General features: G+C 39.8%; 1 protein-coding gene across 10 annotated transcripts in view; it reads left to right on the top strand.

Annotated features, from left to right (window-relative positions):
• The window catches only part of LOC6046331 (tyrosine-protein phosphatase Lar), a 483,374-nt gene extending 469,815 nt beyond the window's left edge, over nt 1-13,559 (top strand). For all 10 annotated transcript variants that reach the window (XM_038253031.1, XM_038253038.1, XM_038253036.1 and 7 more), the window contains 4 exons: nt 8-3,213; nt 3,283-3,415; nt 3,485-3,901; nt 12,074-13,559. In XM_038253031.1, coding sequence (XP_038108959.1) covers nt 8-3,213; nt 3,283-3,415; nt 3,485-3,901; nt 12,074-12,142 — 3,825 coding nt within the window. In that variant the 3' untranslated portion in view covers nt 12,143-13,559. The remainder of the gene's footprint in view (nt 1-7; nt 3,214-3,282; nt 3,416-3,484; nt 3,902-12,073) is intronic.
• The last annotated feature ends 1,266 nt before the right edge of the window (nt 13,560-14,825 follow it).

Raw genomic sequence — 14,825 nt, 5'->3', positions numbered from 1 at the left:
CAAACAGGGCAAAGGACTGCTCAACGAGCCGATGAAGTTCGACGTTGTGGACGCGCTGGAGTACAACGTAACCGGGCTGCAACCGGACACCAAGTACGCCGTCCAGGTCGCGGCCCTAACCCGCAAAGGTGACGGTGATCGTAGCGCCCAGATAATTATCAAAACGCCGGGCGGAGTTCCCGTGCGGCCCACGGTGAACCTGAAGATCCTCGAACGTGACCCCACGGTATCGATCGAGCTGGAGTGGGAACGTCCGAAGCAGACGTACGGGGAACTGCGGGGCTATCGGGTAAAGTGGGGTGTGAAGGAGCAACCTTTGACGGAGGAGACCATGCTGGGACCGCACACGCTGACGAAGCGAATTACCGATTTGGAGCGGGGTGTTGAGTATGAGTTCCGGGTTGCCGGTATGAATCACATCGGGATTGGTCAGGAAGCGGTCAAGTATCTGCAGACGCCCGAGGGTGTGCCGACGGGGTGGCCTTCGGATATTTTGGTGCGGTTCCAAACGCCTGATGTTGTGTGCATTACTTGGGAACCTCCGACGAGGGAGCACCGGAATGGGCAGATTACACGGTATGACGTTCAGTTCCACAAGAAGATTGATCATGGTTTGGGAACGGAACGTAACACGACGATCAGGAAGGCAGTGTTCACCAACCTGGAAGAAAGTACCGAATATGTGGTGAGGATTCGAGCCTACACCAAGCAGGGTGCGGGTCCTTTCAGCGAAAAGAAGATCATCTCAACTGAACGGGACATGGGCCGAGCACCACTGTCCGTACAAGCCGTGGCCACCTCAGAGCAAACCGTTGAAGTGTGGTGGGAGCCGGTACCATCTCGAGGCAAGCTCGTTGGATACAAGATCTTCTACACCATGACGGCCGTTGAAGATTTGGACGAGTGGCAAACCAAGACGGTCGGAGTCACCGAATCTGCCGATCTGCTCAATCTGGAAAAGTTTGCCCAATACGCGATTGCGATTGCCGCACTCTACAAAAACGGTCCCGGTCGGCTGAGTGAAAAGGTCACCGTCAAGGTCAAACCCGAGGACGTCCCACTGAATCTGCGTGCCCACGACGTCAGCACTCACTCCATGACCCTTCAGTGGGCCCCGCCCATTCGACTCAACCCCGTCAACTACAAGATCTCGTTTGATGCCGTCAAAGAGTTTGTCGACTCCCAGGGAATCCCTCAGAAACAAATTCTACCGAAGAGGGAGATTGTATTGAAGAGTCATACGACAGGTCACACAATCGGAGAACTGTCTCCGTTTACCACGTACTTCGTAAACGTGAGTGCCATCCCAACGGATTACTCGTACAAACCGCCAACCAAAATTACCGTCACAACACAAATGGCCGCTCCTCAACCGATGGTCCAGCCGGACTTTTACGGCGTCGTTAACGGCGAAGAGATTCAGGTCATCCTGCCCCAAGCTTCGGAAGAGTACGGTCCGATTTCACACTACTACCTGATCGTAGTTCCGGAGGACAAATCAAACCTGCACAAACTGCCCGATCAATTCCTAACGGAAGACCTGCTACCAAGCAAGACACGATCGGAACGACTAAACGCACCGTACATCGCGGCAATGTTCCTGCAGCGAAACATTCCCTACACTTTCCACCTGGGCTCCGGTGAAACCAACCACAACTTTACCAACCGAAAGCTGGAGCGGGGCAAGCGGTACCGAATCTTCGTACGAGCCGTTGTCGATACTCCGCAGAAACATCTGTACACGTCCAGTCCGTTCTCGGAGTTCCTCGCGCTGGACATGAAGGAAGCACCAACTGGAGAACCGCCACACCGGCCAAACCCGAACGTGCCCCAAGATCCGGAGATTTTGATCCGCGGGAAGAATGAAGAACCTGGTATGATCTGGGTCATTGGGCCGATCATCGCTGCTTTAGTTTTGTCCTCGTGCTTGGTTATTGTTTACTTTGTGCGCCGACGAAGACAACCGTACAAGACTCCCGATCAAGCAGCGGTCACTAGACCGTTGATGGCTGCGGATTTGGGAGCGGGACCTGCTCCTACGGACCCGGTCGATATGCGACGCTTGAACTTCCAAACCCCCGGCATGATCAGCCATCCACCGATTCCGATCTCGGAATTGGCCAACCACGTGGAGCGGTTGAAGGCCAACGACAATCTCAAGTTCTCGCAGGAGTACGAAAGTATCGAACCAGGTCAACAGTTTACCTGGGATCACTCGAACATGGAGGTCAACAAGCCGAAGAACCGGTACGCCAATGTGACCTCGTACGATCACAGTCGAGTGATCCTGCAGCCGATCGAGGGCGTTCCCGGGTCGGACTACATCAACGCAAACTACTGCGACGGATACCGGAAGCATAACGCGTACGTGGCCACGCAAGGACCGCTGCAGGAGACGTTCGGCGACTTTTGGCGCATGTGCTGGGAGCTGAAGTCGTCGACGATCGTGATGATGACTCGGCTGGAGGAGCGATCGCGCATCAAGTGCGACATGTACTGGCCGGCACGGGGAACCGAAGTGTACGGTGTAATGACAGTGACAATCACAGAAACTCAGGAATTAGCAACGTACAGTATAAGAACGTTCCAGATTTGCCGCAGCGGCACCAACGAGCGGCGCGAGATTAAGCAGTTGCAATTTACGGCGTGGCCCGACCACGGTGTCCCAGACCATCCGGCACCGTTCCTGCAGTTCCTGAAGCGCACCAAGGCACTCACCCCGCAAGACTCGGGCCCGATCGTTGTGCACTGCTCGGCGGGCGTTGGCCGAACCGGATGTTACATTGTGATAGACTCGATGTTGGAGCGAATGCGCCACGAAAAGATGATCGACATCTACGGCCACGTGACCTGTTTGCGGGCCCAGCGCAACTACATGGTGCAAACCGAGGACCAGTACATCTTCATCCACGACGCCCTGCTCGAAGCGGTCATCTGCGGCAACACCGAAGTCCCGGCGAGAAGCCTGCACAACCACATCCAAAAGCTGATGCAAACCGAACCGGGCGAGAACATCACCGGCATGGAGATGGAGTTCAAGAAGCTGTCGAACGTCAAAGCCGACTCGGCCCGCTTCGTGACGGCCAACTTGCCCTGCAACAAGCACAAGAACCGCCTGGTTCACATACTGCCGTACGAGGCGTCCCGGGTGTGTCTGACTCCGATTCGGGGCGTCGAGGGCAGCGACTACATCAACGCGAGCTTCGTCGACGGGTAAGTTACCATATAAGGTCATGCAGTGAACCATGTAAAGAACCTTCCTTACTCTTTTCTAATCGCCAGCTACCGATACCGCAACGCGTACATTGCGGCCCAGGGACCGCTGCAGGAAACGGCCGAAGACTTTTGGCGCATGCTGTGGGAGCACAACTCCACCATCGTCGTGATGCTCACCAAGCTGAAGGAGATGGGACGGGTAAGCTGACCGGCTCTTCATGCCCTCGTAACCCTTCATGATAACTCTATGTTGTTCTAACCCACGCAGGAAAAGTGCTTCCAGTACTGGCCGCACGAGCGCTCCGTTCGCTACCAGTGCTACGTGGTGGATCCGATCGCCGAGTACAACATGCCGCAGTACAAGCTGCGTGAGTTCAAGGTGACGGACGCGCGGGACGGCTCGTCGCGGACGGTGCGTCAGTTCCAGTTTATCGACTGGCCCGAGCAGGGCGTGCCAAAGTCGGGCGAGGGCTTCATCGACTTTATCGGGCAGGTGCACAAGACGAAGGAGCAGTTCGGGCAGGATGGGCCGATTACGGTGCACTGTAGTGCGGGGGTGGGCCGAACCGGGGTGTTCATTTCGCTGAGTATCGTGCTGGAGCGGATGCAGTACGAGGGCGTGCTGGATGTGTTCCAGACGGTGCGGATACTGCGCTCGCAGCGGCCCGCCATGGTGCAGACGGAGGTGAGTGGGAAACTGAATATGATTTTTTTTAGAAAATATATGATTTTTGGATATTATCAAACATATGGTCAAACCAAATTTTAAATCCAGAAATTGATTCCCTATTAAGGTGTAAACAGTGCTATTTTTGCATAGCAAATAGTCGAAAATCCAATACAAACTTCCCCTCGGACCCATTTTGAATGATCACGTAAAATGGCCCGTTGACCACTTGTAAAGTGATTTTATGCTTTAAAAAAAATTATTCTTAACATTTTTATGCTTATCTCTTATATTTTTATTAATAAAAAGCTAATGACTTATCAGTATGTTGATCCCCATTTTAGGATACACATATTTTGTCAAAAAATCCTTTTAATTAAAACAATTTCACACGGTTCAATGTGAGTGAAACTAATAAATATAGTGAAAACTTTCATCAAACATTTTTGAAAATATTTATAAAACGCTCAAATTTGACTTAGGTAGAAACCTGTAATTGTTCTAAAAATATAAGTATTCTAGATTAATTTGAAAGTCATAATGACCCTTTTATGAACTGACCCTCAAACTAACTCTACACTTAGAAACCGGGATTCGAACTCATGACAGTTAGATAACGAATCTGATTGACTACCATCTGATTCAGGTAGACACAATGTTGAAATCGGAGGATCGAGGTTATTGCAAATATTTTACAAAGCTTTTGTCGACCGACCCTCCCCTCCCCAATTATTAAAAATTGGCTCAAAAAACAAGGAGCAAAAATATTTATAAAAAATCAATGGAAACTTAGGTACGATCAGCTGAAATCAATTAAAAATGAATTCCTCTTCGTTCAGAATCATTTGAGCATGTTCGGGTTTATTAAAAATAAATTTTATTTTTGTAAATTTTCGATGAATCAATATTTTTTCGCAAAAAAAATTGTCGAGTCTTTTTTTTTTGAAAATAATGATTGCAGTTTAACTTAACGGTTGCTTAAAACATTTTCTATCATTGAAATTCTAGCTCTAAAAGATTTTTCATTAGTCATACTCGATTTAAAGATAAAATTATCCCGTTACATAAATTGATCAGTTTACATGTCACCACTTTGAAATATAAATACAACACTATTATTTGTAATAACCGAAAATGTTCAAAAATTAAATAAAAAATCAACTTATAGATGTATTTTCCAGTCTTTAAAATTATTTAATTATTAAATAAATACTCAAAATTAAAGAAAACTGCGTATTTTTATAAAATATTCAAAATTTTGGTTTTGGCGATATGAATATCAAATGATCGGGAATTTTTCATACGTTTCGAAGGTAGTAAAAAAAGCTTTCGGAAATACCGTCATCTGGGGTGAAACGGGACACATGGGGCGATTTGAGACAGCTGTTTTAGCCTAGTTACTGCACAATATTTCGATATTTTTGAAGTTTCAGATAGAACAGACACAGAACAACAAAAATAATGCATCGTTTTGCAAATTTCAAGCTTGGTTGCACAGAAACGAAGGAAGTTGTTATCTTCTAATTCCAAAATTGTCAAACTTACGGACCCAATCCTGCAACAACGTGATTGTAAAAATATTCAAACTTTGTTGTAAATTACTTTGTGATCTATACATTAGGGGATGAATAAAAAAATATTTCAATAGTACCCGTAAAATGTCTGTCACTAGCTCTGGTTGATGTGCACCGTTAATTGGGTCCTAAAATGAAGCTTAGATTGCTGATATTATTGTTTACAGCGATAAAGCTTATTTTTCTGAGTACAATGACCCTTTGTACGAGCACAAAGAGTTTAAAATGGATTTTTAAATCAATTTTGAAAAATTAACCTCGCGGTCCTTCTTGACAGAAAAGCTCCTACTTGACAGCTCGTTCCAAGGGGACCATAGTTGATCCATCGAAAAAATGTTGTCTTGTCAAAAAAAAAATTTGCATTAAAATGAAAAAAGTGATCAGAAATGGTTTTTAATCGTGTTTTTTACCGAAACGAAACTATTGGCACTACGCCCCCCGGGGCATGGCCTTCCTCTAACGTGGGATTTCTGCTCCAGCGCCTCTGACGAGACAGGAGAAACCGGGACCGACGTTTTACTTCACCATCCGATAGAAGCTCAGTGGATAAGGCGGGAATCGAACCCGCGTCTCATAGCATCATCGGGATCGGCAGCCAAAGCCGCTACCCCTGCGCCACGAGACCCACTACGTGTTTTTTACCGTTGTACATTAAAATTGACATAGGACTTTAGTACCCAATTGCTCTAAAAATTGCTGTCCCTATTCAGTCCCGATTCGCCCCAGTTGATGGTACTGAAATTTATTACAAAACTACGTAACTACAGTGATTGTGATGATTTAAAAAAAAAACTTTAATTGTGTACTTTGTATTATAACATTGAAATTTCAAGTAGTTTGCATGAAAAATCCATATCATTTAATAACCCTGATTTAAAAAAATGAAATATTGATTATTTTTTCAATAATACGTACTTTTGTCAACATGTTGAATATTGAAAAAAAGTATCATTACTTTCTACAGGTTTCAAAAATTCTCGATAATTTGCTGCATGTACTGTGAAAAACTAAAAATATGTTAGTACTTTTCCGTAAATACGAAGTGTTGTAAATTTTTTGAGTGTTTTCATAAAGTTGTATTATTTTTTATGAAATGTATGCAACTTCCTAATCATTTGATACAAATATTATAAAAACTTAATTTTTGAGGTTTTTTTTTAGAAAATACGTAGTTTTGTGAAAATTTTGAGTGTATCCTAAAAAGAATTATTAATTTCGACAAGAATCACTTAATACTCATATCGTGAAAAACCAAAATATTTAAAACTTTTTCAAAAGTTCAGACATTTGTAAAATTTTTGAGTATTTTCTAAAATTGTACTATTTTTTCGAAATGCACGAACATTTCCGATCATTTGATAACCATTTCGCAATTAAATATAATATTGAGTATTTAAAAAAATGTTTTGTGAATATTTTGAGTATTTTTCCATAATCTTGATGATTTGTAAAAAAATATGAGAACTTCAAAACTCAAGATGAGTCATTCTCCGACAAATCACATTGCAGTTGCCCCGAACCCTCTTCGATTTGCGTGAAACTTTGTCCCTAGTCACGTAACTTTTGTCCCTAATCATGAATCCAAGGTCCGTTTTTTTATATCTCGTGACGGAGGGTCGGTACGACCCCATCCATTTATGAACATGCGAAAAAAGAGGTGTTGTTCAAAAAGGGTTATTTTTTAGAGTGTAACAATGTTCTACAAAGTTGTGGAGCAGACAATCAAATCAAATTTTAAAATATAAACATAAGGAGTTTGCCTCTAACCATCATGAGTTTTCGCGATTGTCTTAAAAAAAGTTTAGAAATTTTCCCGATTTCGTGTAAGTTGGTAAAGAAATTATTTTTTTTTATTTAAAGTATTTTTTAATTTTATTTTGATTACTTATTTTATATTTGTTATTGTTCTGGGATCATTCTGAAAAAAATGTAAATTTTATATTTTTTTTTATTTGTATCACATCTCTAAGCAGCTATTGGGTATTTAAAAAGCACTTTATTTTTTTGCATTGCATTCTGCATTTTTGTAGTGTTCCAGAGCATGTCTCTACGCTTTTTTTACAATTTAAATAATATTACAAAAGAAAATGCGAAAAAATAGCCAAAAAATCAAAAGGTGACTGTAAACATGAAAAACTAAACAGGCAAAAGGTAATGGACGGTTTCCACGCGAAATCGACCACTCAAAATCCGGACCATCTTCGATCTTAATAAAACTTGCTGGATCGTTTGTCCTACTCAAATCAACAACTCCTGTGCACTCAGTTTAGTAATTCACAATGGCATTTGAATTTTAGGAATCCTTTTAGTTTTAAATTACACAGTTCAACAAAAAATCAAATGTTTCTTGTCTCTGAGACGAGAATATGTGTTCCTAGTAGATTTTTGCCTGCTGAATCCGAATCCGGGTCCAGAATTGCTCCAAATCGTCCCAATTTTGAGATACACCAGTTTGAAATGTTAGTTTAGGCCAAAATTAGCTACTTTGTCGACTATTTTACAAAAGAACTATTGAATAAACAAATTAACCAATACATGTATCTTAAAGTTCATGTTTTCCCCTTTCTGAAACACCCCTGGTTTTTAAAATTTGATTGTTTCTACGCATATTTATAGCCATTTTAAAATTATAATTTGACTTGCATGCAAGTTGGAAAAACTTGAATGAGAACCAACTTAAAATATAATTTTAAAATGGCTATAAATATGCGTAGAAACAATCAAATTTTAAAAACCAGGGGTGTTTCAGAAAGGGGAAAACATGAACTTTAAGATACATGTATTGGTTAATTTGTTTATTCAATAGTTCTTTTGTAAAATAGTCGACAAAGTAGCTAATTTTGGCCTAAACTAACATTTCAAACGGGTGTATCTCAAAATTGGGACCATTTGGAGCAATTCTGGACCCGGATTCGGATTCAGCAGGCAAAATTCTACTAGGAACACATATACTCGTCTCAGAGACAAAATCTTGTTGGACTGTGTTATTTGTAATTACATTTAAATTGAAAAAATCATATCTTTCGAAACAGATATTCAAAAAATCGATCGAAAGTGTGTTTTAACGAAAATCGTGCGCTCTTTTCAATGAAAATATTTCCAAAAGCCGAAACTTTCATTTTCGATCAAAAAACAGCCAAAAATCAAATTTTCTTCGAAAATCAGGCTGAATACACCCTTTGATTCAAATTTTGCCATTACCATTTGAAAGAGCGGACAATTTCCCACTTTTCTTCCATAGACACCAAGTTGGAGCGAAAGCGTTTTCGAGTGGTTTGTAAATAAAAACCTTTTTTGGTTTTTTTTTTATTTTTTCCAAAAAACTAAATTACATGTTTTATGGCAAATTTTGTAACAGATCCCATTTTTAAGCTTAAAATAAAGTTCTGCTTCCGTGTTTTTGAGTTTTTCCTCGACGTACCAGTTTCAAATACATATAAAAAGAACGAAATAATTACTAAAGATAACCAAAAAAGGTGCACTTAAGGTAACATTTCTTGAACCACTTTTATTATGGAAAAATGTTTATCTCACTCGTCAGTGTTGTTAATACCTGCAAAATATTTTTTTTCTTATTTTATTTTCCAAATTCATCTGGAAACATAATTTGTTCGTGTTTATCAAAACTATTTGCGTAGATTTGAAGCTAATTATATCAAGAATAAATTTGCAGAATAAGCATGCTATTTCATCTCTGAAATAAATCTCTGAAAAGTTGCAACAATTTTTGTTCCCTTTTCGTCCTACTATTATTTAAATTATTCTCAGGATGACAAATCAAAAATCCTGTGTTGGATTTTAATTTTATTTTAATTGTAGGAAAAAAACACGTTGACAAATTATTGAACATCTTACAAAAATCTGCTAAGTGACTTACAACAATTTTCCAGGCAAACGGCATGGCCAAACTCTAAGGTGCTCGGATTGGCTGCAAATCTTCGGGATTCTCTATCCAACATAGTTTTATACATAATTTTGTTAGGTCATTAGGGTGGTTCCTGGCACGTTAGGGTGTGCTTTAAAATGGCAATTATGGCGACTTCGCAAAAAACAAACACATATTTCCAAAAATAACTTGACATTGTTTAAACCAACTTAAGTTATCCGGTTTGTACATGGAAAGTGACTAATTTGGCTTTCAAGGAAAAATATGCATGAGTTCAGTTTAAACGGCGTTTGACAATGATTATTAAAAAATACTCAAAATTGTCATCTTTGAACCGCCCTGACGCGACAGGAAGGAGGAGACCCAAAAAAAAGGAAAAAAAAATATTTTGCAGGTATTAACAACACTGACGAGTGAGATAAACATTTTTCCATAATAAAAGTGGTTCAAGAAATGTTACCTTAAGTGCACTTTTTTTGGTTATCTTTAGTAATTATTTCGTTCTTTTTATATGTATTTGAAACTGGTACGTCGAGGAAAAACTCAAAAACACGGAAGCAGAACTTTATTTTAAGCTTAAAAATGGGATCTGTTACAAAATTTGCCATAAAACATGTAATTTAGTTTTTTGGAAAAAAATAAAAAAAAAACCAAAAAAGGTTTTTATTTACAAACCACTCGAAAACGCTTTCGCTCCAACTTGGTGTCTATGGAAGAAAAGTGGGAAATTGTCCGCTCTTTCAAATGGTAATGGCAAAATTTGAATCAAAGGGTGTATTCAGCCTGATTTTCGAAGAAAATTTGATTTTTGGCTGTTTTTTGATCGAAAATGAAAGTTTCGGCTTTTGGAAATATTTTCATTGAAAAGAGCGCACGATTTTCGTTAAAACACACTTTTGATCGATTTTTTGAATATCTGTTTCGAAAGATATGATTTTTTCAATTTAAATGTAATTACAAATAATTTAAAACTAAAAGGATTCCTAAAATTCAAATGCCATTGTGAATTACTAAACTGAGTGCACAGGAGTTGTTGATTTGAGTAGGACAAACGATCCAGCAAGTTTTATTAAGATCGGAAATGGTCCGGTTCAAAATCGTATTTTTATGGTCGATTTCGGGTGGAAACCGTCAATGATAGGAAGTGGTACAATACGCCAAATACTATCAAAAACAAACCAAAGTTTACTGGAAAGTTGTGAATTGAAATTCTAAAAATTGAACAAGAGAAACATAAAACATGAGAAGTAAAGATTTGCGTGTAACTAAAGTGGAACAAAAAATTTCGAAGAAAAAAACTTGACATTAGAGGGTCAAATTTGGAGTGTGGAGAGTAAGTTAAGATTTTGGAAAGACGATTATTCCAGAAATTGATAATATTGTTATATACCGTCAGTGGGGGTAAGATTGAGTCAAAGTGAATTTTTACGGATTTTTGCCATATCTGGTTCTTCTCAATGAAACTAAATTCTGTTAAAAGGGTTGTGTAGGGGTCATCTTAAGATGACTTTGCTGAAAAAATCTCATTCCTAGAACAAATTCTGTTATTTTGGTAGCTGTCTAAAGTTGAGGTACGTTTTTAGCCAAAAATGACCTCTCGAAAAATCAAGTTTCTAATATTTTTGTTTTAATTGCTCGAAAACTACCCAAATGTTTGTAAATATCTAATAGGATGTAACAAAATTGACTTTTTGGCGGGCATTCAGGGGTTTGTTCTGGTAGGCATACTGATCCCAAATCCCAAATATGAGCTTGATTGGACGTAACAGGAGCTGGTGCTCCGCCCTTCAATTTTAAATGAGATTCAACCCGTAAAAATACTTTTTTTCAAAAATGTCTATTTTTGAGGCACTTTGGCCACCAATTCGTTAACCAAAAACATTACTGGCGTGTAGGCCAGATCCTTGTGCATCTTTTGGTATATATATCATTGAAGTTTAGAGCACTTTGGAGCTCGGTATAGACCTTCAAAGTTAGGCATTTGTTTTCGAAAAATCGGCCCCGGCAAAAAAGATATGCGTCGCACCTCGCGACGCCATTTGATTTTGCCGGGGCCGATTTTTCGAAAAAATGCCAAACTTTGAAGGTCTGTACCGAGCTCCAGGGTGCTCCAAACTTCAATGTTATATATACCAAAAGATGCGCAAGGATCTGGCCTACACGCCAGTAATGTTTTTGGTTAACTAATTGGTGGCCAAAGTGCCTCAAAAATAGACATTTTTGAAAAAAAGTATTTTTACGGGTTGAATCTCATTTAAAATTGAAGGGCGGAGCGCCAGCTCCTGTTACGTCCAATCAAGCTCATATTTGGGATTTGGGCTCAGTATGCCCACCGGAACAAACCCCTGAATGCCCGCCAAAAAATCATTTTTGTTACACTCTAATTGCAGCATGTCAATACGTTTTACTATATCGTTGTGTTTGAGCATCATTTTAGTTTCATTTGACCTAATGTCACCCCCTCTAAGGGGTGAGATTAGGTAAATTTTCAAATTGGCATTTAAGTTAGTGTTCATCAAAATCCACCCAATTTTGGGAAAATGTTAGAAAACTATCTAAGAACAAATCTACGTTGATAGATTTTCGATGTTATTTAAATTGTTTTTGTTATTAAGACATTACGAGAGGTGTATCGTTTTTTGACCCCACTGACATTACCCAATCTTTAAAGTATTGTCTTGTAGAAACCGCTAATATTATACTTAAAAGCAATCTCAATTTTCTTTCCAGGATCAATACCAGTTCTGCTACCGGGCCGCCCTCGAGTATCTGGGCTCGTTCGATCACTATGCCAATTAAAAACATAAAACTGACTCCCAAAAAAACGTACATCAACAGCAGCAAACCGAAAGAAAACACGAGAAAAGCCACATGACGCAATACGATATGATAGCATTTATCGACTACTAACCACAACCGTTACAAACCAAACTCAAACCGACACCGGATGTCGCAAAAAAATGAAGGAACAATCGCCAACAGTGCAGCAACAAAAAAAAACACTACAGTGACGTATCAGATAAGAACAGAAAAAAATCATTCCAAGTAGCGAACCGTCGCAGCGCATAATGGGCAGCATTAGCATTATCTTCACCTCATCCCCCCGTCCCACGCAGAGGTCATTCTAAATATCGTGCGCGCGCTCTCTCACTCTCACCTCACTAGCTGAGGAGGCGGAGTCCCTTTTTGTACCGTGGAAAACATCTCGAATAATCCCCCCGCCATCAAGGTCATCACAAGCATCGTCGTGCTGCAAATGCATTTTCAATCGACACATTTTGTCAATCAAAATTAGCCAGTTAAAGGAAGTCTTACAATCTTTTCGAATGAGATCTATCAAGTATTTTAGAAGAAAGTAACACACTAAGCTAGGACGAAATTTGTCGTTTAACGATTCAGACGCGGAGGAGGAGGAGGAGAAGGAAGAAGAAGAAAATCACATCACTAGTTAGAATGAAATCTATATAGCAAAAACAAAAAAAAACGAATATCAAATGAACATAGGAATCAGGTTTTTTAGATAAATTTCAACAAAATGAAGCATCGTAAGCATATTTCCAGGATAATGACAAAAAGTTACTAATTTCAAAGGAGCAGTAAGGAGAAGGAGAACTACTAATTAGACGAAAAGAACAGCATTCAAATTACCGAGAATAGCATATGGAAACGGGGCGGCGAACAAGTAGAACAATAAATTCATTCATTACACGTAAAACAGAACAACAAGACACACAACGTCTGTAATGATGGAGAGCGCCGGAAAACAAGAATTACAAACAAAACGCTTTACTTGATTTACACGGGGGATTGCAACAAGTATAAGAAAAGGATTAAGCGTGTGTAGGCATCTAGGACTAAGTGTGTGTATCATCTCTATTTTTGTATAAAATAGTGAGCAATTATTGAAGAAAGAAAAAAATAGCGAGGGCAGCAGCAGCAAGTGTGAGAAAGGTAAAATTCATCAGACTGATATTGTAAAACCGTTGAAGCAGTAAATAAAGTTACATTGTACACGTGTGTGTAAGAAAAAAAAAGTTTTGCGAGGACAGTTCTTGTACTTCACAGCAGAGAGAGAGATATGATATATTATATAAGTCGCGCAGATCCAGATTATATTAGCAAAGTTGACCCGTTTGAATGGTGTTGTGCAGCATTATGAAGAGAGAAAAAAAACGCAAACCAAATCCTTCTAGCAAAATTAGGCGCGGTAGAGAGACGCTGCTTGAAAGTTTTTGAGAGCTCCCTCACTTAAATATATCACGAATCACGTAGTCTAAGTTACGAGTAAAAACATGTCAACTTAATTATAGGCGAAAAAATATTGTGTTTTACTTAGAAGTAGACTGATTGTGTTCAGCGCAAAAAAAACTAGCAGCTCGTCCGTTTTATTGAATTCAATTTTACTTTATTTTCTACCGTGAATTTTTGACGTGATAAGTTGTAGAGTTACAAATAAACAAACACAAACAAACACGTGCAGCGCAAAGTTCAATACTCAAAACAAGCAGCGTAAAACGACTACATATTTGTGTGTAGAGCAGCATTTAACTAGCGAGTCCACGGCACACACACACACGTCCATGTTTTCGTTATAGGAATCGTCCAGGCAAACTACTAGACACTTACAGTATACACCACACCTTCTTCTGTTTGTTGGGTGAACACGTGTGTCCGTGATAGTAGATGATTTTAGGTGTAACATTTCTGAGTGATGATCCCGAAATCCATACACCCAAAGTTAAAGAACGAGAGGATAGTCCTCACGAAAAGAAACGTGAGGAAAGTGCTATTTTGCGAGAGTATAGTCCTCTCGCGTGTTCATTCGTTCATTGGAACAGTTCATCCTATTGAGTGGCTTATATGGACGCATGACCGCCACTTTATCACCGAAGCGCGGTGGACCATACGGCAAAGGCACGGTTCAATATGCCGAAGGTCTTGGGTTCGAGTCTCGGTACCGGTACTTTTTTTTTGATAGATGAACTTTTTTTGAAGATGAACCTATGAGTAAAGTACTCTCGGTAATTTCGGGATTTATCCTCTCAGTCCGCACACAGTACCATGTTACTACCGAATCGTGCTCTTTATTCTCTCGTATGCCGATGCCCAGTTCTGGGTGTATCAAGCAAAGCATACCGGATAAGCAACACTTGGTTACAACGAATAAGTTAGTTTTGATCTTTTAATTTTGTGCACGAAAGTAACAATTCTGTGGAAGGAAGTTGAATGAAACAAAATTTAAACATGAAAAAGTCACAAAATCCAATCCAAGATGGATGTGTTCTTTGATACTAATGGAGACGCCTGTTACTAAATACATTTTTTAAAAGAATAATTAAATAATACTTTTTTTGGTAGTTTATACTAATCAAAGGTAAAAGAAATGTAAAACATTTTAAAACACGACATATGATAAGGCTTATTAACATTATTAGAATTTACTTGAGCCACCATGCGCCTCCTCCCATGACACTTCAAATGG

The sequence above is a fragment of the Culex quinquefasciatus genome, chromosome 2 (assembly GCF_015732765.1).
Source record: "Culex quinquefasciatus strain JHB chromosome 2, VPISU_Cqui_1.0_pri_paternal, whole genome shotgun sequence".
Taxonomy (NCBI): domain Eukaryota; kingdom Metazoa; phylum Arthropoda; class Insecta; order Diptera; family Culicidae; genus Culex; species Culex quinquefasciatus.
Note: the sequence above shows the minus strand (reverse complement) of the source record. Positions and strands in the feature narration are given on the sequence as shown.